The 27279-nt window shown below is 43.9% G+C and overlaps 1 protein-coding gene and 1 pseudogene across 2 annotated transcripts; one reads left to right on the top strand and one right to left on the bottom strand.

The window, feature by feature from the left end:
- The first annotated feature begins 11622 nt into the window (after nucleotides 1–11622).
- On the top strand, nucleotides 11623–25543 carry LOC116744658 (zinc finger protein 256-like). Of its 2 annotated transcripts, XM_032614699.1 has the most exons (4): nucleotides 11623–11736; nucleotides 11846–11907; nucleotides 14136–14262; nucleotides 20661–25543. In XM_032614699.1, exons 2-4 carry the CDS (start codon nucleotides 11875–11877, stop codon nucleotides 22478–22480), a joined length of 1980 nt encoding a protein of 659 aa, XP_032470590.1. In that variant the 5' UTR covers nucleotides 11623–11736; nucleotides 11846–11874; the 3' UTR covers nucleotides 22481–25543. The 2 variants fall into 2 exon arrangements, with proteins under 2 accessions (XP_032470590.1, XP_032470589.1); XM_032614698.1 differs by having other exon boundaries at nucleotides 11624–11907.
- Nucleotides 23090–23956, bottom strand: LOC116744021 (annotated as a pseudogene).
- Nucleotides 25544–27279: the final 1736 nt, after the last annotated feature.

Genomic DNA, 27279 nt, shown 5'->3' with positions numbered 1-27279 from the left:
TCCATGTTATCAAGATGATATACATTGGAGATCTTATGAAGCATTATCCTACCACCAAAGGGTTGGTGGCAAACTTCTAACAGGCCTGGTCCAGATATCTTGGGAAAGCTGTGTCATCAGATGTCCTCTGCTTCAATTCTGGGAAATCTTTCCTCTCAGGTCACCAATGATGTGCAGATCCAGTCAGGGTTCAGCACTTTCTTTAGGTGTCATGTGAATCCAAGAGTCTGTTGCTTGTAGTTTGGTGACACAAGGGCTGGGTAGCAGTACTCGATAGGGGCCTTCCCAGCCAGGTTGAAGAGCGTTCTTCTGGAGGTGTCTTTTCCAACAGATGAAATTTCCAGGTTGCAAAATGTGATGCTTAAGATATTTGTCTCCTGAGGGCACACTGTGAAAAGATTGCTCGACCAAAGCATGGTTATTTTTAATAGAAGCAATCGGGCCTTTGCTAAATTGGAGTATCTCTTATCAGTTGTGGGTCAAAAGAAGCAGGAGCCAAGTGCATCGTGCATCCTGTGACTATCTCAGAGGGTGAGAGCTTACGAGTCCCAAAGTGGGGGATCTGAGATTTAGAAGGACCGATGGCAATGCTTTCGGCCACGATGTTTGCAGGCCTCTACAAATCTTGCCAACTGAGTTTTAATAAAGCTGTTAGAACATTTGACTAAATCAGAGGATTGAGAGCAGTAAGCACAGTGAAATTATTGTAAAACTGACCAAACAGCACAGACATGTTGAAACACCTGACCAGTAAAACTGTTCCTCGATCACTATGAAATTCGAGAGGAGTTCCCCAGGTAGGGATAATCTTTTCCAAAAAGACATTAGCCACAGAAGAGGCAGTAGCCTGTCTGCAAGGGAAGGATTCAACCCAGTGTAAAAACATACAGATCATAACTAAAACGAATTAGTATCTGTTAGATGGAGGAAGTTGTATGAAATCGTTTTGGTTTGTTTTTTCCCCAGTTGACAGTGTGAAGGAGTTGTTACATTTTGTGGATCAGCATCATCGGCTTCCTGAGGAACCTTTGCTAAAATGGATTATGAGAGTAAATAATTTGGGGGCTATGTGTTTGGTTTCAAGTGCTGCAGAGTGGAAGAGCGTGTTTGGGTTACAGCAGGACTCAGAGGTCACTATGAAATAATCACAGATGTCTATATGTGATCCAGACACACAGGAGGTTGTTGCTGAGGGAACAGCCAGCCTGGTGGAAGGATAGAAGCCACTGTAAAGTCTGTTTAGCCTGAGAAGGGGGAAGGTCCATCTCCCCCAGTGAATGCCAGGTGGAGCATCCCAGGCGAAGCAGATGATATGCTTTGTATGCAAGCAGTGTGGGACTGGCTTTATGATGATGGGGATACTCACTGGCTGAATATGCCCATTACCCAGGTCGTGGTAAATGCCGTAGTTCAAGGAGCTCCTTTCGCATGGGCACCCCATATGACCTTGTTGCGAAAACCGAAAACAGTTCAGGGAAACTTTATGGAAATGATTGCTGTCTCAGTTTCCCTTCGTGGGTATTACAAATGCTGATAAAAACATTATATTAGGGCTTCCCTGGTGGAGCAGTGGTTGAGAGTCCGCCCGCCGATGCAGGGGACACGGGTTCGTGCCCCAGTCCGGGAGGATCCCACACGCTGCGGAGCGGCTGGGCCCGTGAGCCATGGCCGCTGAGCCTGCGCGTCCGGAGCCTGTGCTCCGCAACGGGAGAGGCCACAACAGTGAGAGGCCCGCGTACAGCAAAAAAAAAAAGCAAAAAAAAAATACATTATATTAATTAATAAGAGATTGAGAAAAGTCCCTTGACTCTCCCCTAGGACTCTCTCCAGTCTCTTATTAATTAACAATGTTTTTTATCAGCATCAAGGGACTCTTCCCAAGAAGGTGAAAAAAATTTTTTTAAGTTTTTAAGAAATGAGGTGAATAAAGGAAATACTAATATGAGCGAAACAGAGAGGAAATGTAAAGGAACGAGTAATATGACTTGTCCTAGTAGTTTGGAAATCTTTAAATAGGATTTATTTTTTTAAAAATTAATTAATTATTTATTTTGGGCTGTGTTGGGTCTTCATTTCTGTGCAAGGGCTTTCTCTAGTTGTGGCAAGCGGGGGTCACTCTTCATCACGGTGCGCGGGCCTCTCACTATCGCGGCCTCTCGTTGCGGCACACAGGCTCCAGACGCGCAGGCTCAGTAGTTGTGGCTCACGGACCTAGTTGCTCCGCGGCATGTGGGATCTTTCCAGACCAGGGCTCGAACCCGTGTCCCCTGCATTAGCAGGCAGATTCTCAACCACTGCGCCACCAGGGAAGCCCTGTTTGGAAATCTTTAGTTGCTATTAAGAAATGGGATGAATCTAGGGAATTCCCTGGCGGTCCAGCGGTTAGGACTCCGTGCTCTCACTGCCAAGATCCCAGGTTCAAACACTGGTCAGGGAACTAAGATCCCACAAGCCAAGCGGCGCGGCCAAAAAGAAATGGGTTGAATCTAGCAGATATTGATGGGGTTGAGACAAAAGTTTTAATCCAGCACTACCAAATACTGAGTGGGCCAAATGGACCCCCTTCTGGGACTCAACATTAAATGACCCCAAACAAGTCTGCTCTATTTACCCCAGTTTGGAGACATTAAAAAAACCTGAAAGCCAAGATTACTATAAGTACCCTGACCAGCAGTCACTTGGGGCAGTGGTTAGGCAGATTATTCAAGGTAAAGGTCAGGGTCCCTTGGCTTCACCCTTTACTGTGGACCCAAAGCCTTTTGCATAAGAGTGGGTAAAATGGTCAGAGTGGAAAAGATGAAACAGGAGGGAAGGGGGTGGGGCACAATTTTAAACGAATAACATAACCATTGAGGATATGATAAAAACTTGTTAGAACCAACTAGGTCCAATATGGTGGAAGACTCCACTTCCAGTAGACCTTGAACCTCATTATACACTCGTTGTAATACATTGCCATGCTAAATGACATACCCACAGGCACCGGAACAGTTCTGAGGCTGACCGTAAAAGTCCAAAAGGTGGGTGGTGGCCCAATTCCTGGGAATCCTCCCCTTCCTCAAAATAGTTCAAATAATCCTCCCACTCATTAGCCCATTAAATTACCAAGCCCATGAAAACTAACCACCCCGTATTTTGGGGCCACTCTCAAGACTTTTGAGACGGACCATATTCTGTCTATGGAATATGTATCTCTCTAAATAAATCCGCTTCTTACATATCACTTTGTCTCTCACTAAATTCTTTATGCCATGAGACATAAAGAACCTGAGCTTCATTAGGTCCTGAAACAAAGTGTGCGATTTCCATTAAAAGACAGTGGGTTCGGGCTTCCCTCGTGACGCAGTGGTTGACAGTCTGCCTGCAGATGCAGGGGACACGGGTTCGTGCCCCGGTCCGGGAAGATCCCACATGCTGTGGAGCAGCTGGGCCCATGAGCCATTGCCGCTGAGCCTGTGCATCCGGAGCCTGTGCTCCGCAACGGGAGAGGCCACAGCAGTGAGAGGCCCGCGTACCGAAAAAAAAAAAAAAAAAGACAGTGGGTTCAAGTCCCATCTGGGTTGTGCAGTTTCAAACATAAGTTTCCAGGATATAAAGTTTTGTCAACTTTACCTCAGTGTTTAATGGAAATGGATATTATGTCTGGCTGGGAAATACTTCCCTTACCTAGAACTGTAAAAACAAAATCTGGATGAAGTCCTCATAGAGACTACGGTTTGTGAAAGGAAAATCAAAACGGAGTTTCTGTTGCTAAGAGACCTCTCTAAAATGGAGCCAGGAGGCCACTAAGGACTTATGACTTATGCATGTCTCAGCCTGGATGGAATCTGACCTTTTGATCACTCATTGCCCTAATGAAGGCATCCAGAATATTTGCCAGAAACTCAAGTTACTTATCGGACCCTTACCCCAAAACAACTCATGATTCTTTCAGGACAGTTAGCTCCTGACTCGGGTCAGAGTCCGACACAATTCTCACCAGGCAAATTTTAACAATCTCGTGGCTTTTTGTCTTTATAAGCCCCTGACTCCTTCTATTCCCTACTCTTTTTCTCTTGTTGCTGAATGCAAGTTCCTGTGCCCAACGCGCAGTGAGGCCAAGCAAACCAAAACATTGGAGTTTGGAGCAGAGAAAGGTTTATTGCAGGGCCAAGCAAAGAGAATGGGTGGCTTGAGCTCAAAAACCCCCAAATCCCTGATGTTTTTGGAGGAGAAGTTTTTTCTTTTTTTCTTTTAAACTTTTTATTTTATATTGGAGTATAGCCAATTAACAATGTTGTGATAAATTCAGGTGCACAGCAAAGGGACTGAGCCATGCGTATACACGCATCCATTCTCCCCCAAACTCCCCTCCCATGCAGCCTACCACATAACATTGAGCAGAGTTCCCTGTGCTATACAGTAGGTCCTTGTTGGTTATCCATTTTAAATATAGCAGTGTGTACGTGTCGATCCCAAACTCCCGGGAGAGAAGGTTTTATAGGCAAAATTGGGGGTGAGAGCTGCAGGGTGTGTGACTTTCTTCTGACTGCTTGGTAGTGAGGTAACAGGGTGGGAATCTCTGCTCAACCTGAAGTTGCCATCTTCCACCTGGGTGAGGGCCTTAGTTGCTGCAGAAGAACTCAAAGATACTGAGTTCTGCAGCATTATGCAGGATTACGTATACCCCTTGAGCAGCAACCAGGATCTTGCTGCATTGCCGCACTCTTGTTTCTTGACTGCTCTTCCTTTGTTTCTGCATCCCCTCACTTCCATGATTAGCAACTGTTTGAATCTGTTCTTTGGAACTCAGGGAATGTCTAGGAGGCTGAAGGAAGCCTATCTCCTACAAATAAGAAACAGGGGGCACAAAGGGTCCTGCTTGGTTTCAGTACCTTGCCCTATGCATTTCTTCCATTTGGCTGTTCATTGATATCCTTTATCCTATCCTTCAGTAAAGTGGTAAACATAAGTAATGTTTCCCTGTGTTCTGTGAGCCGCTCTAGCAAATAATTTGATCCAAATGGGAGGAGGTCATGGGAACCTCCAATTTGTAGCCAAGTTGGAGAGAAGTTGTGGGTAACTTGGGGACCTACTACTTGAGATTGGCATCTGAAGTGAGCTGCAGTCTCTGGACTGATGTGGTCATAGACTTCTTTCATGAAGAATGTCAAAGGCCAGATTCTGCTCGCAGAGATTTATACATGGATGTGACTTGCAGTAATATGAGAACCTGTTGTTTCTAATTTTCTGCCACTCTGAATTGCCAGGGAACCTCCTAGGTAAATGCCCGAATTTCTGGTCCATGTTCCCAAGGAAACAGGCAGCTCCACGTTGATATTTCTGAAGCTTATCTTCCCATTTCAAAAATATCTTTCAATTTTCCCTCTAATCCTTCTTGTGATGGCCTCTCCTCCCAGAGGACTATAGCTTTTTCATAGCACTAATGCAGATGTGACCATCTTACTGGAAGAAGGGAAAGAGGCTTAGATGCTGGTAGAAAAACCTGTCAAAAGGTATGTTTCTGGGTAAGTTGTGGTGAATTAGCCCAAGTAAGTCTTTGTAGAAAAGATCCTTGTAGGAAGCGTGAAGGCTTTTTAGGATATTGTAGGGATACACTATTCTAGGATCCCAGATGAAAAGAAAGTTGAGGGATCTTCAACATAGGCTCCAAAAGGACCATTCCTCTATCTCCATTTATTATCTGTCTATATCTGTTATGGTGTCACCAGAAGGGGGACCCCTTTCAGGGTCTGAGAGTGCAGTCTTGTCTAACACCCAGAAATGAATTGTCCGAGGAGACACACGTACTGACAAAGCAAAAGACTTTATTGGGGAGGGGCGCCCGGGAGGAAAGCAGCAGGGTAAGGGATCCCAGAAGAACCGCTGTGCCATGTGGCTCCCAGTCTTAGGTTTTATGGTGATGGGGTTAGCTTTCCAGATTGTCTGTGGCCAGTCATCTTGCTCGTGCCCATATTTGGTCTGTCTCAGGGTCCTTCCTGGTGGCACGTGCATCTCTCAGCCAAGATGGATTCCTGCGTGAGGGTTTCTGTGAAATTGGCAGGACATATGGACTGGCATATCCTCCCTCCTTTAGGCCCCTTCTGAATTCTTCTGTTTAGTTTTTTTTTTTAACATCTTTATTGGAGTATAATTGCTTTGCAATGGTGTGTTAGTTTCTGCTGTATAACAAAGTGAATCAGCTATAGTATACGTATATCCCCATATCTCCTCCCTCTTGCATCTCCCTCCCACCCTCCATATCCCACCCCTCTAGGTGGTCAAAGGTAGTTTTACAAGGCATATTCTGGGCTGGCGTCTCCTCTCTCTCCCTCTTTCTTTTTTCTTTTTTTTAAGATCCCATGGATCTTACTTCCCCACCCGAGCCCCCTGCATTGGAAGTGTAGAGTCTCAACCACTGGACCGTCAGGGAAGTGCCCCCCTCCCTCCTTCTGACCTCTCCTGATTTTTGGCAGCAGCACCATCTTCCTATTCAGGACCTCCTGCCGTGAGACAACCCCTGCAAGTAGTTATTATCTATCATGCCTGGCCAAGGCAGGCAGTTTCGGCCAACAGTTCCCTAGCAATGGCATTTTCTCTAAGGTGGAGGTGTTTACCATCAGAACAATGTACATAGGTACTTTATTTATTTATTTATTTTGGCGGTATGTGGGCCTCTCTCTGTTGTGCTTTCTCCCGTTGCGGAGCACAGGCTCCGGACGCACAGGTTCAGCGGCCATGGCTCTCGGGCCCAGCCTCTCCGCAGCATGTGGGATCTTCCCAGACCGGGGCACGAACCCGCGTCCCCTGCATCGGCAGGCGGGCTCTCATCCACTGCGCAACCAGGAAGCCCGGTACTTTATTTTTTTAATGGCAAATTATTCTTCTTAAGTTCACTGAAGGTAAATATACTACTGAGTTTTGGTTAAGAAAAGCTGTCAATTAGGTTGAAAAACACTTTTCCTCTAAAGCTGAGCTCCAGAGACCAGATATGACCATCTGTGTTAGAGGAAATGAAGAGCACACGCAGTGGTTTGCAGGGACAGCACTGCCAGTGCCCCATAAATGACTGAATGTATTCACAGACCCCGCATAAAAGCCGATGTCTAAATCTTTGTTTGCCCTAGGGGCATTTACGTTATTTTGTTGGCATTCCTATTGTTTTTCCTTAATGCAGCACTATAAATTGCCCATCTTAAGCCGATTAAAATGACAGTAAGTTCATGGTAGTTGTAGTTTGGAGAACCAAGGCAGTTAGACAGAGTGTGACCTTTTCACATGAATATAGGCTCAAAATGGTGGCTCTGAATCTAGAATGCCTTCCGCTCTTTCTGAGTCTACCATTTTTCACATTTAACGTATTCCCTTATCACTCTCTGTTTATGCGTCTGTGTTTGGACTCTATTCTCTCTGGTGTGTTTAGATATCATTGAAATATCTGAGTGGAAGGGGGCTTTATTTTTGTCCCATTCTCTATCTTCCAGCACAGAAGTTTATTTTCAAGAAACATAGGGGAAAGGGCAATGATTTGCTTTAGTGATATATTTCAGGTTGGAGTTCAAGATGGAAAATCAATGACTATCAGCACAGGAGGGTATTTATCCAAACAATTCATCCCAAAGTTTAGTAACAGAATAAAAATCATAAAGTAGTATCTCAAATGCTCCAAGTGTGACAAGGACTGTGAGTATCTGGTGCAGTTGGATGGGCAGTATGGAAAACAGGTAGAACACTTCTGACCAGTGATCCTCACCTTTGCAGAAAGCCCCACTGAGGCTTTATACAGCATGTTTGTAAGCAGCTTCTCTTTAAAATTAATTTATGAATGTGTGAAAATATTTGACCATCCTGATCCATTCTTAGGATGAGACAACTTCTCCAGGAAGTGCATATGGGCAGCTGAAATACAGTCAACACCATTTAGAGGCTATTCATTATATATCTGAGAGTATTTTATGTTTGTGATATTTTTCCCATTCTCAACAACATGAGCATTTTTAAAATGTTGATCATAGAGAGAATGAAGTTACCAGAGGCAGGAAATAAGTGAAGCAGTGAGTTCCCTGAGAAAAAATGAAGGTGACATTTAGGTTCAGATGCAGATAATGGCTTCAGTCAGAGTCAGGACCACTTCTGCAGAGGTGAGAAAGGAAGAAGCAAGGACGATACAGCTCTACATGAGTGTGTAAGGGTTACGGAGCAAAGATAAAAGTACAGACTCCTCATTTTGACCATGAAGTAGGTTATATGAGGAGTGAGCAGCTGTGTGGGAGGTGGTGGCGGTCTGGAGCAAGGTCTGTGTGGATTTGGGAGCTGGTGCAGGAGTCCGAGCTGAACAGTGCACAGCGCAAATGTGGGGAAATCACACTCAGGCAAGATACGATACCTTGGAATAGGATAGTAGTGTCGGAGCTCATTGAGTTGGTTGGCGTGGTGAATCCAGGGGGTGAAAATAATGTCAGATGGACAAGACATGTGGATGGCTATGGCTGCATTTTGGGTTTCATAGAAGAAGGACTGAGGGATCTGAGTTTCTTTCCAGCCTTCTCAACCTCTTGGAAGTCAGGGACCACTAAAATTGGGGAATTTGGAGGACTGGGAAAGATTATGGGCCCTTTTTAGGAATAAAGAGTCTGTTAGCTTGTCATATTAAAGTGGAGACGTGGTACTGAGGAGAGGGGTGAAGATTGGGAACAGCCTTTGAGGAACAGTGGAGAATCTGGCCAGCTGGAGAAGCTACCAGAGGGAAGAGACCATGACTCTGCGTGATAGCTATCAATATGCCGCATGGCTCCAGCTGCCTGCATCAGCCCAGATATGAAAGAAGAGCAAGTTACCTCTTTATGTTTTACAGGACAGTGAGAACAGGAGGACACGGGGGAAAAGACTTTTTCAGTGTCTCACTAATAAAGAGAAGGATCAACATATACAGTGAAGGTATAGGTGCGGGATGAAGAGTATTCATGGGTGTATACACACACACACACACACACACACACACACACACATATATATTTTTGCTGTACGCAGGCCTCTCACTGTTGTGGTCTCTCCCGTTGTGAAGCACAGGCTCCGGACGCGCAGGCTCAGTGGCCATGGCTCACGGGCCCAGCCGCTCCGCGGCATGTGGGATCTTCCCGGACCGGTGCACAAACCCGTGTCCTCTGCATCGGCAGGCGGACTCTCAACCACTGAGCCACCAGGGAAGCCCTATTTTATTTATTTTTTGTGTGGGATCTTTAGTTGAGGCGTGCGGAATTTTTCGTTGTGGCATGTGGGATCTAGTTCCCTGACCAAGGATCGAATCTGGGCCCCCTGCATTGGAAGTGCAGAGTCTTAACCACTGAAACCACCAGAGAAGTCCCTTATGGGTATATTTAACTAGGAAGTGTGACTTTTCAAGTGAGTCTGCAAATAAATTTGAGCTATTAATATTATTCATTATGACTATCATTGTTACATAACAAATATTAATAAGTAACTTTTGTTGAGCCACACACTGTGACCAAGGTCTTATGTGGATCATTTCCTGCGTTATCTGCTTACACGGCATAGACTCTATTACGGCTGTCATTTTTCAAGAGTATGTGGAGTGCAGCCAACTGCATGTATGTTCACCAGACTCATTCGGTCTTCTCTTGGGCACACAGCTCAACCTCATTTTCCTGCCCATGCACACAGGGGTGGCCAAAAAGACTAGTTCTTGTCAACAGAATGTGATTGGAAGTCAGGTATGTAATAGTGGGTGTGACTTCTCCCTTTCCTCTTGTTTCCTCTTGGTCAGCTGGATGGTGCCAGGAAAGCCTTAAAGCCACATGTTTACAATAGAAGGCATCTTGGTCCCTGAATCACTGTGTGATGCTGAGTTCACTGCCTATACATAGGAACATGTCTATAAATGAGAAAAACTCATCCTGTGCTAAGCCAAGATGAGTTTTGGACATCTGTGAAATCAGCTACATTGAACCTAGGCTAACCTAGGCTAATCTTGAGGTACAAAGACATTATACAACTCTTCTAGGGTCCAGAGCTGGTGGGGACAAACCCATATGATAAGCTTCAGCAGTTGGAAAGCAGAGCTGACTCTTACCTGATGCAAACCTTTCCTTCTGCAGTAGTGGCAAAGAGTGGGTTGGGGCGGAAGGATAAATGGACTACAGGCCTCAGGACTCCATATCCTCCTGGGTCCCTAGGGAGGTTACAACAAATTTCCACTGACTGGTAGATGCAGTGGGCCCATCACAGTCTACAGGCTGCAGTGCCTTCCACCTACTTGGCTCTAGTGTGCCCACACTGAGTGGGTACATATAGGTTAATAGACTAACAAGGCACAATAATTGGCTAAATATATATTTTGTTTCCAGATTGCAATAAATCCTCCCTAAATAACGAATACTACACCAAGAAAATTCAGCACTAACATATTTATAATTTTATTTATTTATTTAAAAATATTTATTTATTTATTTGGCTGTGCCCGTTCTTAGTTGCTGCACATGGGATCTTTGTTGTGTTATGCTGACTCTTAGTTGCGTCATGCTGACTCTTAGTTGTGGCATGCGAACACTTAGTTGCAGCATGCATGTGGGATCTAGTTCCCTGACCAGGGATGGATCCCGGGCCCCCTGCATTGGGAGCACAGAGTTAACCACTGGACCACCAGGGAAGTCCCTATAATTTTAAATATTATGGTTTTATGTGCTAAAGTTATTGGATTTATGAAAGAACTCTTACATCTTAAAAACACATTCTGTACAGTTTATACATTAAAATACAAGCTTTCTAGGATTACAGGTGAAATAATATACAAAGGTGCATGGGGTAGATGAAACAAGACCAACCATGAAATGATAAATAACGATGGAATACGGCAAAACACTGCAGCCATTGTCCCATGCCAAAATAGCATTTGTTTTGTTTTTCTCTTTTTGAGACTGACGTCAGATTCAGAAAGGAATTGAATACATGTGAGGATATGGAGTAAGATATATTAAGTAGATGAAAGTGTTGCTCAACGAAGTGGACACAGCATTTAACTGTACAGGCAGGAGACATGTTCTCTGTGGGAATCACCGTCAAAGACCCATCTTTGTACTCCTTCCTCAAGGTGGCGCAACATCCTTCTATCTTTCTTATCGCTACACTTTCTGGGGTGTTTATTTTGTCTTTACCAAACATACTCAGACGGAGAGTACACTATTGTTTATTAGCTTCAGTTTCCATTGGCTCCATTATTTGTCTAAATGACTCTGCAATGGTATGTACATTTGGATTAATGGATTTGAGAGCATCTCGAAAGATACTCTTCGACTCTGGGAACACGCTGAGCTTCACAGAGCCTGAAATAACGTCTCCAAACACTTGGGTGATCAGCTACAGATAGTATTCCTCAAACATCTGAGTGCACTCTCTTTAAGAAGAGGCAATGCCCGTCCTCCGTCTCTGGACTTTGGTTGGTTTTCCTAGCGGTAAGTCCTCGCGGTGTAGCTTTGCCTTTTCTCCAAGACGTCAGTTGTAACATTCTGGACCTACGCTTGTGGATCTGTGGGAAATGTATTACCCAGACGGATGTGCGATGGGTGGCTGCGAAGATGAGCCAATTAAGGCAAGAGAAGCCGGGTTTTCCTGGGACGCATTAGCGTCAGGGCGGGACTTCCGGCCGCCTCGTTGTGGACGTCATTTTGAACGTGCTTGAGCGTTTTCACAATTCGAAAGCTTCGCTTACCGGTGCTGGGAAGAGGTGACGAGACTGAGAAGGTACCCGCTGCACAGAGGCGGGTCTGAGGCTCGGCGACGCCACCTGGGGGCCCTGCACCAGGCCCGGGAGAGTGACCGCCGTGCCAGCGTCTCGTTTCCTTTCCCGCAGCTCCGGCCCCGCTCCGCCCACAGAGTCCGATGGCGGCGGCAGCGCCGAGGGACCCGCGTCAGGTAAACACTCGTCCTCCGGCCACTCACCGCCCTCACCCCACCAGACACTAACGCCCCCAGTGCGGGACGCCTGTTCACGTGCCTGCAGCCCAGGCCCCGGTGTCCAGGACGGTGAGGCGGCCGTGGGTGGGGCCTTGTTTCTTCTGACAGTGTGCTGGCGCGTGGCAGCGGGTCACAGGCGGAGGGACCGGGACCGTCACGAGCAGAGGTTTGGAGGTCTGACTGACCAGGGACTGAGGCAATTCTCCATTGTTTCTGCTAGGAACAAGATGCTGCTGCGCAGAGTTAAGCTTGCAGCGTTGCTGCATGAAAAGCTGGCCGTTTATGAGACTTCCCTGGCGGTCCAGTGGTTACGACAACGCGCTCTCACTGCTAAGGGCGGGTTTCAATCCCCGGTCGGGGAACTAAGATCCCACAAGCCGCATGGTGTGGCCAAAAAAAAAAAAAAAAGTTAGCCGTTTATTACACAGGTGATATAGGGTTGAATCGCAGGTGGGAAGCGATCTCACCCAGACCAAAATAGGCTTCCTCTGGCTGCAAAGAATAGAACAAATCAGGGGGGTAAGGGAGGAGACAGGAAGCACAGACGGATTAATAGCAGTAGACTAGGTGAGTGTTGATGGACCACAGTGACTGTCCTGGATATGCGAGAAGTGGTTGAATTCTGGATCAATTTTTTGAGAAGGGTCAGACCAAATTGTGGGTGTTGCTGGTGCCAAGAGAAAGGAAGTAGTGAGGGATGACCCTAGGGGTGTTTGTCCTAGTAGACGAAGGGATGGAAGGCCCATCAACTGGATGGGGACGTTAGCAGCAGGTTAATTATTCTTGGGAATGTTATAAGTTTGTTTTGGCGCTGTTAAGAGTCTGAGATGTTTCAGAGAAGAGTGAGTGTAGGCAACAAGTGGGCAGCTGGACAGGCAGGTCTGGAAAACTGGGGAAGGTGTTCAGGAATGGAAACTTTAAAAAGTGATGGCCATTGTGTGGACCAGGGTGGAGCTGTGGATCACATTTAGGAGGGGAGTACAGGTTATAGTGGCCATGGTATTAATAGGTCAGAAAGATTGGTGTGTGCTGAGGAGTGGTTCTCTGGCTCAGGGCCTGGTTGGGTTTGCTGGGCATTGAAAACCCAAGTGAGGTAGAGAAGTGGCAGTGGGAACGGTATGGGAGAGAGTTTGATCTGGCGGGAGGCCGAGGCTTCCATGGGATGAGTGGACGAGTGACGGTTGAGGAGACTTAGGAGTAATTGAGACAAGAAGGCAGTGAGACTGGGTCTGTTGCTTATTTAGTATTACTACTATGTGGCTTCTCCAGAATTTTGTGGTGAGCTTTGACGGGGTCTGGGACGTTTGAGGCTTGCTAGTGGATATGGTCTGCAGCAAATGTCGTCATTTGTGGGTCACTGTGCCTGGCAGGGATGTTTTTAGGACTTGTTTTTTTTTTTTTTTTTTTTTTTTTTTTTACAGAGGTTGAGTGGAGAGAGAGAGGAGTGTTGTGGCTGCGGAAAGGACAGAACTGGCAGTAAGAAAGTTGAAGAGAGTTGAGGGAATATGAAATTCACGTGCGGTTCTGGGTGGCTAATACTGAAGCAAAGATTAGAGGCAGTTGGGGAGAGCTTCTAAGCAGCATTTGTGACTTACTCTGGTGTTGGATCCATCAGAGGACGGGGGTTGTACCAAATCTTGTCTGAATTTCTTAAGCCCTCTCTGGATGCCAGGCGCCAAATGTGTGGGTATGTTCAGGGAGAATTCTATGGTGTGGTGCAGGGATGTGGCAGTGCTGTGGAAGCGCAACTCTAGGGTCTGAAATTGTGAGAGAAATATCATCTACAGAATGATGTGCACATGGAGAGGAAGTGTGAGCTGATGGCCCCCAGGCCCTGGTGTTGAGGATTTACAGGTAAAGCATGAACTTACATTTGGCTATGTCTCAATTCCCACAATTTGAGAGATTCCAGGGGAATTGCTTAGCTGGAGGGACGGGATATTACCGGCCAAGCCCAGAGCTTAGATGGCATCTGGGTGCAACCCCACTGCCAGTTACTGGTGAGGGCTGAACACAGTGATAAAATGGGATGATGAAGAGAGAGCAGCCATCAGTGGCACCAGGGCCTGGTAACTCCTCTGAGGTGGGGAGCTCCAGTGGAGGATGGGAGTGGCATAGGTGTGTGGGGAGATGTGTTGTGATTTCTCAGAGAATGTGCAAGCTTTCATCTGTCCCCTTTGTGACAGGTTGGTGTGACCTTTGAAGACATTGCCGTGTACTTCTCCTGGGAGGAATGGAGACTCCTTGATGAGGCTCAGATACGCCTGTACCTTGATGTGATGCTGGAGAACTACGCACTTATATCCTCACTGGGTAAGACCCTCACCCTCCCCAGTGACCTGGGCTAGGGTCTGTATTCTGCCTCACCGCCCCCAGAAGGTGCTCTGTGCTGCATGTGGTGTAGGCACTGCTTGCTTCCCCAGTGTTCTGGGTAGTTGTGGTAGTTAAGGCTGGGGTGTTTGCACTACCCTCTTTTCTCCCCTACAGCCCTAATTCCTGCTGTACCAAACCCTCATAGGGAAGGATTTGAGGTCAGTAGTCTTGCAGTAAGGCTAATGGATGCAGCTTGCTTGCCCTTTCACTGGATGGGTCAGTGTGTCCAGGTCCATGCAGTTTCTGTGGCCACTCCTGTATCTGAAAATTTCTTGTGCCTGCCTGTTTATGGAATTGTAGCCATTGTCATGGTGACTACGTACATGGACTACTATTGAACTCTATCCTATATAGTTCTTTTTGTGATGTTTAGACTTCTTCTATCCATTTCATCCTGCCCCAACTTTATCGAGGTATAATTGACAAAATTTCTGTATTTAATATATATAACGTGATGATTTGATATACGTATATATTATGAAATCATTACCATTGTGAAGTTAATTAACACACCTATCACCTGACATAATTACTTTTCTATGTGTGCGTGTGTGAGAACACCTAGGATCTACTCTTTTAGCAAATTTCAAGTGTACAATACAGTGTTAATAAATAACTATAGTGGACTTCCCTGGTGGCACAGTGGTTAAGAATCCGCCTGACAATGCAGGGGACCTGGGTTCGAGCCCTGGTCCAGGAAGATCCCATATGCCGTGGAGAACTAAGCCTGTGTGCCACAACTACTGAGCCTGTGCTCTAGAGCCCACAAGCCATAACTACTGAGTCCACATGCTGCAACTACTGAAGCCCATGCTCCACAACAAGAGAAGCCACTGCAATGAGAAGCCCGTGCACTGCGATGAAGAGTAAGCCCTGCTCCCTGTAACTAAATCCCACACGCAGCAAGAAGACCCAACGCAGCCAAAATTAATTAATTTAGAAAAAAATTAAAAATAAATAAATAACTATAGTCACTATGCTACACATTCGATCCTCAGAACTTACTCATAACTGAAAGTGTTTTTGACCAACATCTCCCCATTTCTTTAACCCTCAATATCTGGCATTCTGCTTTATGTTTCTCTAAGTTTTACTTTTTTTAAGACTCTCTATATAAGTAATGTACAGTGTTTGTCTTTCTCTCTGTGGCTTATTTCACTTAGCATAATGTTCTCTAGGTTCATCCTTGTTGCAAGTTGCAGTTTTTCCTTTTTCATGGCTGAGTATTTCTGCACACATATGCATGGGAAAGTTGGTGCGTGTGTCTATGTGTATATCATATTTTCTGTATCATTTCGTCCCCTGATGAACACCTTATAATGTTTCCATATCTTGACTCTTCTGAATAATGCTGCAATATTATATATGTATATGTATATATATATATATGTACGTGCATGTATTTCATGGAGATACTGGTTTTGTTCCTGTTGGCCATCTGTATGTCTTTTGGAAAGATGTCTATTTAGCTCCTCTGCCCAGTTTTTAATTGGGTTGTTTTGGTTTTGTTATTGTTGAGTTGTGTGAGTTCTTTATGTATTTTGGATAGTAACCCATTATTACATATATCACTTGCAGATACCTTCTCCCATTAAATAGGGTGTCTTTTTTGTGGGCGGGGAGTGGGGGGGGTGGTTTGCTGCATGGCATGCAGGATCTTAGTTCCCCAACCAAGGATCGAACCCATGCCCCTTGCAGTGGAAAGGCAGTCTTAACCACTGGACTGCCAGGGAAGTCCCAGGATGTCTTTTCATTTTATTGATGGTTTCCTTTGCCGTGCAGAAGCTTTTTGGTTTGATGTAATCCCATTTGTTTATTTTTTCCTTTGTTTCCCTTCCCTGAAGAGACATATCTAGAAAGTTATTGATTGGTAAGACTGATGTCAAAGAGTGTGCTGCTTGTGTTTTCTTCTGGGAGTTTTATGGTTTCAGATATTACATTCAAGTCTTTAATTCTTTTTGAGTTGACTTTTGTGTATGCTGTGAGATAGAGGTCTAGTTTAATTTCTTTGCATGTGACTGTCCAGTTTTCCCAACACCATTTATTGAAGACCTTTCTCCATTGTATGGTTTTTGCTCCTTTATCAATCTTAATTGTCCACATATCTGTGGGTTTATTTTGGGGTTCCCAATTCTGTTTCTTTTGATCTATATATATGTTTTTCTGCCAATACCATGCTGTTTTGATTACTATGGCTTTGTAATATAGTTTGAAATCAGGGGTTGTGATACCTATAGCTTTGTTTATGTTGTTTGGGGGGTTTTTTTGTTTGTTTTTTGGTGTTTGTTTATTTCTCTGGGCCATGTAGTGTGTCTTGTTGGATCTTGGTTCCTGGACCAGGGATTGAACCCAGGCCACTGCAGTGAAAATGGTGAGTCCTAACCACTGGATTGCCAGGGAATTTCCCCTAGCTTTTTTTTTTGTTGTTGTTGTTGTTTTGCGGTACGTGGGTCTCTCACTGTTGTGGCCTCTCCTGTTGCAGAGCACAGGCTCCAGACGCGCAGGCTCAGCGGCCATGGCTCACGGGCCCAGCCGCTCTGTGGCATGTGCGGTCTTCCTGGACCGGGGCATGAATCTGTGTCCCCTGCATTGGCAGGTGGACTCTCAACCACTGCGCCACCAGGGAAGCCCTGTTTTTGTTTATTTTTAAATCTCAGGTTGCTTTGGCTATTTGTGATCTTTTGTGGTTTTTTATAAATTGTAGAATTTTTTGTTTTATTTCTGTGAAAAATGTCATTGGGATTTCAATAGGGATTGCATTCAATCTGAGATTTCTTTAGGTAATATGGACATTTTATTTTATTTAGTGTTTTTTAAAAAATTTTTTTTCATTTTCACTGTGTTGGGTCTTCACTGCTCACGGGCTTTCTCTAGTTGCAGCAATCGGAGGCTACTCTTCATTTCAGTATGTGGGCTTCTCATTGCAGTGGCTTCTCTTGCTGCAGAGCACAGGCTCTAGGTGTGTGGGCTTCAGTAGTTGCGGCATGTGGGCTCAGTAATTGTGGCTCACAGGCTCTAGAGCACAGGCTCAGTAGTTGTGGTTCACGGACTTAGTTGCTCCACAGCATGTGGGATCTTCCCGGACCAGGGATCGAACCTCTGTTCCCTGCAGTGGCAGGCGGATTCTCAACCACTGCACCACCAGGGAAGCCCCTATTTAGTTTTTATAAATTTATTTTTTATTTATTATTATTATAATTATTTTGGCTGCGTTGTGTCTTCCTGCTGCACGCAGGCTTTCTCTCCTTGCGGCGATTGGGGCTACTCTTCATTGCTGTGCATGGGCTTCTTATTGTGGTGGCTTCTCTTGTTGCGGAGCACAGGCTCTAGGCGTGTGGGCTTCAGTAGTTGTGGCGTGCGGGCTCAGTAGTTGCGGCTCATGAGCTCTAGAGCACAGGCTCAGTAGTTGTGGCACACTGGCTTAGTTGCTCCGTGGCAAGTGGGATCTTCCTGGACCAAGGCTCAAACCCATGTCCCCTGCATTGGCAGGCGGAGTCTTAACCACTGTGCCACCAGGGAAGTCCCAATATGGACTGTTTTTTTTTTAAGGGTAGATTTATTTATTTATTTAGACTGCGCCAGGTCTTAGTTTTGGCATGCGGACTCTTAGTTGCTGCATGCATGTGGGATCTAGTTCCCCGACCAGGGATCGAACCCAGGCCCCCTGCATTGGGAGTTCAAAGCCTTACCCACTGGACCCCCAGGGAAGTTCCTAATATGGACATTTTAACAATGTTAATTCATCCAATCAATGAGTGTTAAATATCTTTCCATTTGTTTAAAAAGATTTCTTTTACAATCTTTCAATAATGTCTTATAGTTTTCATTGTACGGGTCTTTATCCGTAGTTAAGTTTATACCTATGTATTTTATTCTTTTTGTTGCCATTTAAGTGAGATTGTTTTCTTAATTCCTTTCTTTTGCTAGCTCATTGCTTGAGTTTAGACATTCAACTGAGTTTTGTATGTTGATTTTGTACTCTACAACTTTATTTGTTGATTATTTCTAATAGTTTTTTGGTGGAGTCTTTAAAGTTTTCTATGTGTAAAATTATGTTATCTGCAAATAGTGAAAATTTTACATATTCCTTTCCACTTTAGATGCCTTTTGTTTTTCTTGCCTTACTGCTCTGGCTAGGATTTCCAATACTATGTTGAAGAAGAGTGGAGATAGTGGACATCCTTTTTTTGTTCCTGATTTTAGAGGGATGGCTTTTGACTTTTCACCATTGAGTTTGATGTCAGCTGAGGGGTTTTTCATATATGGCCTTTATTATGTTGAGGTATGTTCCTTCTTTATGCAATTCTTTCAGAGTTTTTAATCATAAATGGGTGATGAATCTTGCCAGATACATTTTCTGTATCTATTGAGATGATCATACGGTTTTAATCCTTCATTTTGTTAATGTGATGTATCACATTGATTGATTTGTAGATGTCGAACCATCCTTGCATCCCTGGAATAATCATGCTGTACAATCCTTTTAATGTTGTATTTAGTTTGCTAATACTTTGTTCAGTATTTTTGCATCTGTGTTCATCAGAGATGTCCTATAATTTTCTTTTTTTGTATTGTCTTTGTTTTTGGTATCAGGTGATGTTAGCTTAGTAAAATGAGTTAGGAAGCATTCCTTTTTCTTCAGTATTTTGGAAGAGTTTGAAAAGGATAGGTATTTAATCTTCTTTGAGTGTTTGGTAGACGTCAACTGTGAAGCCAAGATTTTTATTTTTCTATAAATGCCTACGTTAGCTATTTATTTATCTAAATTTCCCTTTTTGAACTGCTTTTGCTGTGTCCCATAAGTTTTGGTACTTTGTGTTTCTGTTTTCATTTGTCTTAAGGTGTTCTTTGGTTTCTTCTGAGACCTATTGTTTTTTCATGATTGTGTTGTTTAATTTACACATATTTGTGAATTTCCCCACTTTCCTCGTGTTACTGAAATCTTGTTTCATACCATTGTGGTCAGCAAAGGTACATTGTATCATTTCAATCTCCTTAAATTTGTTAGATCTGGTTTTATAACCTATAACATATGATTGCTCTAGGGAATATTCTTTTGTTGTTGTTGTTTGTTTGGGGTTTTTTTATTTTTATTTTTTAGGGAGTGTTCTGTGTGCACTTGAGAATGTGTATTCTGCTGCATTTGGATGATATGTTTTGTATATGTCCATTTGATCTAAAGTATAGTTCCAGTCCAAAATTTTCTTTTTTTTCTTGTTGAATTTCTGTCTGGATGATCTACCTGTTGTTGAAAGGAGAATATTGAAGTCCCTTATTGTGTTCCTGTCTATTTTTGCCTTCAGATTGGTTAATATTTGATTCATATATTTTTGTGCTCCAATGTTAGTTGCATATACACTTACCATTGTTATAGTCTCTTGATGAATTAACTCCTTTATCGTTATATCATGAACCTCTTTGTCTGTTGTGGCAGATTTTCACTTAATGTTCATTTTGTCTGACATAAGTATAGCTACTCTTGCTGGCTTTTGGTTTTCCATTTGCATGAAATGTCTTTATGTTGCCTTCACTTTCAGCCTATGTGTGTCCTTAATGCTGAAGTGAGTCTCTTTGGCAATGTATGATTGAGTCTTGTTCTTTTATCGATTTGGCTGCTGGGGTATTTTTGTTTTATTTTTTGTTTTTAGCCACACCACATGGCATGTGGAATCTTAGTTCCCCTACCAGGGATCAAACCCACGCCCCTTGCGGTGGAAGCGTGGAGTCTTAACCACTGGACTGCTAGGGAAGTCCTTGCTGATGTTTTCTTTTTCTTTTTAAATTTATTTATTTATTTATTTATTTATTTATGGCTGCATTGGGTCTTCATTGCTGCGCATGGGCTTTCTCTAGTTGTGGTGAGCGGGTGCTACTCTTCGTTGCGGTGTACGGGCTTCTCATTGCGGTGGCTTCTCTTATTGCAGAGCGTGGGCTCAAGGTGCATGGGCTTCAGTAGTTGCAGCGTGTGGGCTCAGTAGTTGTGGCATGCGGGCTCAGTAGTTGTGGCACATGGGCTCAGTGGTTGTAGCTCATGGGCTCTAGAGCACAGCCTCGTTAGTTGTGGTACACGGGCTTAGTTGCTCTGCGGCAAGTGCGATCTTCCTGGACCAGGGCTTGAACCCGTGTCCCCTGCATTGGCAGGCGGATTCTTAATCACTGTACCACCAGGGAAGTCCCCTTGCTGCTATTTTTGAATTGTAGAATTTTGTAAGGACTTACTGTTGCCATCTTGTTAATTGTTTTCTGGCTGTTTTGTAATAAGACAGATGCACATCTGTGATGAGCTTGACCCTTCCCTATAGTCGACATGCACTTGACCAGCATTTCTTTCTGTTCAGGTTGCTGCTGTGGAGCAGAGGATGCAGAGGCACCTTTTGAACAGATCGCTTCTCTAGGAATGACACAGGCTAGGACTCCCAAGGCAGCTTTGTGTTCCCAGAAGATGCACCCCTGTGAGATGTGTGGTCCAGTCTTGAGGAATGTTTTCCACTTGGCTGAGGATCAGGAAACACAACACAGCCAGAAACTGTTGAGGTGTGGGGCATGCGTGAAAGTATTTTATTTTAGTGCAAACTTTAAACAGCACCAAAGGCAGCACATGGGAGAGAAAACTCTCAGAAGCAGTGTGGATGAGGCCTTGTTTGTGAAGAGCTGCAGGTTCCATGTGTCACAGAAGCCATTTACCTGTAGGGAGTTTGAAAAGGACTTCCTGACTATTGTGGGACATCTGCAGCAACAGGCCTCTTGTACTGTCAAGAAGCCAAACACAATCACCCCGTGCGGGTCAACTTCACAAGGCAGGAGAGGTCATCATACCTGGGGAGAATGCAAGAAAGCCCTCAGCCCCAAACACACACTTGTTCAGGACCAGTGGGTCCACACTGGAAAACCTTGTTTTGTGTGCGGTGAGTGTGGGAAAACATTCAGGTACAAATCCTCATTTGTTGTACACCAGAGAGTCCACGCTGGAGAAAGGCTTCATGTGTGTGGTGAATCTGGAAAATCCTGTAGGCAGAGCTCAACCGTCAGTCAACATCAAAGCATTCATTCTGCGGCAAGGCAGTACAAGTGCAGCAAATGTGGGAAATCCTTACCCTACAAATCTATCCTCATTTTTCCCCACACATGGCACAATGGAGAAAACAGTTACGTGTGCAGTGAATGTTCGAAATCTTTTGCCTCTAGCTCAGCCCTCACTTATCATCAGAGATCTCACACAGGAGAAAGGCCTTATGAGTGTAGTGACTGTGGGAAATCTTTTATCTCTAAGCCTGCCCTCAGATACCATCAGAGATCTCACACAGGAGAAAGGCCTTATGAGTGCAGTGAATGTGGGAAGTCTTTTACCACTAGCTCTAACCTTCATTATCATCAAAGAGTTCACACTGGAGAAAGGCCTTATGAGTGCAGTGAATGTGGGAAATCTTTTAACAATAGGTGGGTTCTCATTCAACACCAGAGAGTTCACACAGGAGAAAGGCCTTATGAATGTAGTGAGTGTGGGAAGTTGTTTAAATATGGATCCCAATTGAATCAGCACCAGAAAGCTCACACTGGTGAAAAGCCTTTTAAGTGCACTGAATGTGGGAAATCTTTTAACAATAGGTGGACACTCATTCAACACTGGAGAGTTCACACAGGAGAAAGGCCTTTCGAGTGCAGTGAATGTGGGAAATCCTTTAATCGGAGAAATAACCTCATTTTACACCAGAGAATTCATACAGGAGAAAGGCCTTATGTGTGCAATGAATGTGGGAAATCTTTTACCTTCAGCTCCAGCCTTCGTTACCATCAGAGAGCTCACACTGGAGAAAGACCTTATGAGTGCAGTGAATGTGGGAAATCTTTTATCTCTAGGTCTGACCTCCATTATCATCAGAGAGTTCATTCTGGAGAAAGACCTTATGAGTGTAGCGAATGTGGGAAATCCTTTATCCAAAGAAATAACCTCATAATACACCAGAGAATTCACACAGGAGAAAGGCCTTATGAGTGCAGTGAATGTGGTAAATCTTTTACCTGTAGTTCCACTCTCCATTATCATCAGAGGGTTCACACTGGAGAAAGGCCTTATGTGTGCAGTGCATGTGGGAAGTCTTTTATTACCACTTCCAAACTGCGTTGTCATCAGAGAGGTCACAGTGGAGAAAGGCCTTAAGAGTGCAGTGAATGTGGGAAACCTTTTACAGTATGTCTTATACGAACTAACAAGTTCTGTTCTGCGAGTGAGTTTGTAAGTCCAGTTTGTTCTTAAGTTCAACAGAGTTAGCCTAGGTACCCAACTAACACAATGGGCTATATAGTACTGTACTGTAATAGGTTTATAATACTTTTCCCACAAATAGTACATAAAAAACAAACAAAAAACAAAACGTTTTTAATCATACTTTACAGTACCTTGAAAAGTACAATAGTACCAGCTCCATCACCATTGCTTTTTTTTTTTTTAAATCAAAAAAAGGAAACAATTCAATTTAAAGAACGAAACCCAGAAATTGTCTGAAAAAAGAGTGGGGCAAATGAACGCCTGAAAAAGTTCTGCATCTTGGTGATCACATTTATTGGAAGGGTTGGAGAAAATTAAACTGCCATTTAGCCTAAGAATTTGTGAGTTATCTGAAAATCAACTTATTTCAAGAGTGGAAGAATTCTTGGTTTTTTCTTAATATTAAACTGTACACCAGTTTCTCTTTTGAATATTTTCTACATTTAAAGAGGCAATTATACAAAATCTCATTTTCCACACAGGATAAATTCTTTGTTTCAGCTAACTCAATGGCGGGGCAAGTAGGACAACACCGTCTCTCCGGAAAAAGAGCATTGGAATATTCCATTTTGTTGATTTATATATTTCTTCATGTTTGTTCATCAATTTCTATAGTTGTCACAGTTTCTTCCACATCTCCCAATATCATATTTTAATGTAACCTGCCTCGAAGCTCTGTGTTGTTTCTCATTTTCACTCATCCAGGCTGATCCTGATGAGATCCAGGAGCTCTTCTACAGTGTTCGTAGTTTGTTACTGGCCCACATCGTCCAAAATCTTTCACATCACCTCTGCTTTTATGCTTGTTTCTGGACATCCTGGGCTTGAAATAAAGATACTGTACTACTCTATACAGTACTGTACAGTAAGTACGCAAAAGCACAAGCACTTGTAGAGGATACACACATGTTAAAATGTACACCAGACACATGAACTAACTCATGTGATTGGACATGAGAACGCATGTTCTCATTTTGAAAGCTCACTACTTGAAGGTTCGTATGTAGGGGACTTACTGTATAGGAAAATGTAACCTCTTTCAGTACCAGAGAGTTTACACTACACAATGGCATAGATGGGCAGGAAATGTGCAGTTTCAGTGGTCAGTATAAGGGCACTGGAGGAAACTATCTGAGGAGCCATCTGTCTGAATTGACTCTCATACATCTGAGCATGCACAGTGGGGAGAATCCCTGGTTATGTAGGAAGGCCATTTTATCTCTACCGGCCAGCAGGCCTACAAAGTGTGCATCAGTCACCAACCCAGTTTGCTCAGGGAAGCTGACTCTGTCCCCCACTGTGTTGGCCAAGTTAGGAGTCACCTGAGCCCTAGGGAATATTTCCCTCCTCTTTGATTACCTTGGGCATGGACCTGACCCAATGTTGTTCCATAGAACATCATTTGAGTTTTCTGGCAGCATTCAAGCAAAGACTACAATTTTCAGGGACATGTTGGTGTCATGTGATACTTGTGATGTGTCTTTCCAGCTTGCAAGTCACACACTCTAGAACTCTTGGCCACATATTGCCTTGGCTTGAATAATAACTAAGGCCTTTAAGTCCTCATTAATTTGGGGAGTTCTATTCTGGTGTAGGGTAGTTTATAAACTAGTACAAATTTGTGCTCTACAGGCATGAATGGGAGAAGTTTTTATGGGTCTCACGCTGTGCCTGAGGAGGGACAGCATGATGGCAGAAAACAACTTGACAATTTTTACCAAATTTGCATTGCTGCATAGAGCCTCCTAGGAAAGACTGCTGGGCTTTCTCTTCCTCATTTGAGGCCTGTATCCTATGTTTTTTATGAGCCTTGGATGACTCTAAGGAGGGGGACATGTGAGAATCTTAACAGTGCTTCTGAGAGCCACATGATTTTTTTCTCTTACTCAAGGTAGATATCACAGGGTATCCCAGCACTGTTGAGGGGATATTTTCCCCAGGTCTACAAAGATCCACATTCCCTGATGGCCACAAGTCACTGGGCTAGTCTCACTGGTTATAAGACTGTTGGTTCCAAGGGAAACCGTAATAGGTACGGAAACTCTACTTTAGTAGGTAGTGGAGGAGTCTGCAGCCAGCTAGATGAAATGCTCCTCTTCTAAAAGTGTAGCCAGGAATGTTTCTGTGACCGCAGGATCTGTGTGTACACAAATCTCGGGACCTCTAGGCATGCTTATCTTGTGTAGCTGAGGACATTGTCAGAGAAATTAATCAGGTTTTGTGGATTGCTGTAGCCTCTCAGTGATGTTCGCCTCAAGGCCCTTACTGCGCAGGGAAGAAAAAAGAGAAAAGGGGATTCATATTCTGAGGATGTGGCTCTCTTGACCGATGCAGCACTCCTCTTGACTTGGGTGGAGACGTTCATTGCTCCCTATATTTGCTGCTACTGAGACAAGACTGGCCTTCCAGAGGGCATGAGGAGAGAGATGCTGGAGTCAATACAGCGTTGCCCAACCTATTTCCCATAAAGAGTGGGACATAGATATTTTTCTTCTTTTTTATCTTGAGCTAATTTTTAAAGCTTTATAAAGATATAATTTACATGTACTCAACAGCTTATATTTAAAGTGTACGGTTTGATAGGTTTTGACATAGGTATGAACCTCTGAAAACATCATCCTATTCCCGATAATGACCATGTCTGTCATTTACTTCATGTCTTTTTATAATCTCTTCTTACCTCCTTTCCAGCTTCTCCAGGTAACCATTTCCCTTACAATAGATAACCTTTGCATCTTCTTGTATTTATATGCTTGGAAAAATAAGCTGTTTATTTTTTTCTGATTTCCTTCATGCTTTGTAATTACTTTGAGATATGGGTAGCTCATCTCTCTTTTTTTCCTGAGTAATATTCTTATCCTTGGATATACCATTGTTGATTTACTTATCCATCTCTTTGTGGGTGTTTAGGGTATTTCTAGGTTGTGACTATTGGAAATAAACCTGTTACAAACATTTGTGTCAGTTTATATGGATGTGTGTCTCTTTGATCTTGTGTCAGTAACTTAAGGTGGAGTGTCTGAGTCACAGGGTAGATCTAAAGTGACTGTACTTTTTTTTGCATATTAACCAGCAGTATGTTAGAGAGTTCCATTTCTTTCACATCCCTGCCAGTGCTTGATATGGTTAATTTTTATGTCAGCCCTTTTCATAAGTGTATAGTGTTATCTCAGTGTGGTTTTAATTTCAGTTTTCTAATGATTCATGATTTTGAGCATTTTGCAGGTCTTTGCCACCTCTATATATGTATGTGTATATATATATTAACAAATATATATGTATATACATATATTTGTGTGTGTGTGTGCTGTTTCAGTTCTTGTTATTTGCTTTTTTTTTTTTTTTTTTTTTTTTTTTTTTTGCGGTACGCGGGCCTCTCACTGTTGTGGCCTCTCCCGTTGCGGAGCACAGGCTCTGGACGCGCAGGCTCAGCGGCCATGGTGGCATGTGGGATCTTCCCGGACCGGGGCACAAACCCGCGTCCCCTGCATCGGCAGGCGGACTCTCAACCACTGCGCCACCAGGGAAGCCCTGCTTTTTTTTTAAAAATATGCATTATGGCTGTTTCCCTTTTCATTTACAAATAAGACATCAAAACAACAAAGACATATGTGGAATTTTACTCATTCTTAAGTGAACAACATTTGCCATACAGAATAATTGTTTTTAATACAGGTAGGATATACCTGTATTAAGGTAGGATTTTTCCTCAAATTTTCTGTGTTGTGCAAAATGTCATGACCACAAATCCCACACATATTTAAGATCAGTATGTATTATTAACATAATCTCCACCACTTAAGTCCAGGCATTCAGTAATACATTAAATGTAGTCCTGCTTTATAGTATTTCCCAATTTCTGAAGTGTAAATTCTCCCACCACTCATTTGGAATGTGATCAGAGAAGGAACTGAAAAATTCTACTCAAGGTCCCCCAGGTTTTTTGACGGAAAACTAAACTTAGCATGTGCAGGAGGAGACTTTACAAGGCCAGGCAGACAATAGCTGCGGGGGCTGTGGGCTGGTTGGAGGCTCAGACGCCTCAGAGACATAATTCTGACTGGCCAGCGGGGAGGTATGTCCCTGAACACACTGGGGTGTCAGTGGAAACCCTAGTTGGCCTCACCTTGTTAGTGACAAGGTATCAGAGCAGTCACACTATCCTGAGTTGCCTTCTCTGACCCCACCGGTTACCTTGCAAGGGATTCTCACCCTCTGAACTCTCCAAAGTTCTTTCCATCTCTACCTTTCTGTAATTGTTGACTGTTTATTTCCAACTGTGTTTACCTTCTATGGGTCTCACCACCTACTTGGATACTATTTCAGACACCTGCACCCCAGGACCACATTCTAGATGCAGGGCCACTGCCTACCTTCACGGTTTAGGCAGTGTTTCATAAATACTGGGCCTGGGAGTGTGCAGGGCAGGGGTCTAGGGCACGCTTTCTCTGCTCTACACCTTAAGAAGGACCTGGTTACATCTTTTCCTCCAAGATGCACATGTGTCAAGTCAGCGGGGACACCTGTGATCTGAGGTTGCATCTCTTTAGAGAGGGAGGAGGAGTACAGGTGTGGTGGTGATGGAGGACCACAGCAGGGAGAACCAGACCCACAATGCTGGGTGGGAAGGCTGGGACAGTGCAGGGACCAAAGGAGACACCTAATATTTGTCTGCCCCATGTGGAGACTCA

Source organism: Phocoena sinus, chromosome 19, assembly GCF_008692025.1.
Source record: "Phocoena sinus isolate mPhoSin1 chromosome 19, mPhoSin1.pri, whole genome shotgun sequence".
NCBI classification, from domain to species: domain Eukaryota; kingdom Metazoa; phylum Chordata; class Mammalia; order Artiodactyla; family Phocoenidae; genus Phocoena; species Phocoena sinus.
This window is presented reverse-complemented; position numbering and strand designations above follow the sequence as displayed.

What these genes read in the sequence shown, in the direction of transcription:
- LOC116744658 (XM_032614699.1), top strand. Translation starts at nt 11,875, where the DNA reads ATGGCGGCGGCAGCGCCGAGGGACCCGCGTCAG. An exon ending in CGCCGAGGGACCCGCGTCAG is followed by an intron (nt 11,908 to 14,135) that starts GTAAACACTCGT and finishes CCTTTGTGACAG; the next exon opens with GTTGGTGTGACCTTTGAAGA. An exon ending in CGCACTTATATCCTCACTGG is followed by an intron (nt 14,263 to 20,660) that starts GTAAGACCCTCA and finishes CTTTCTGTTCAG; the next exon opens with GTTGCTGCTGTGGAGCAGAG.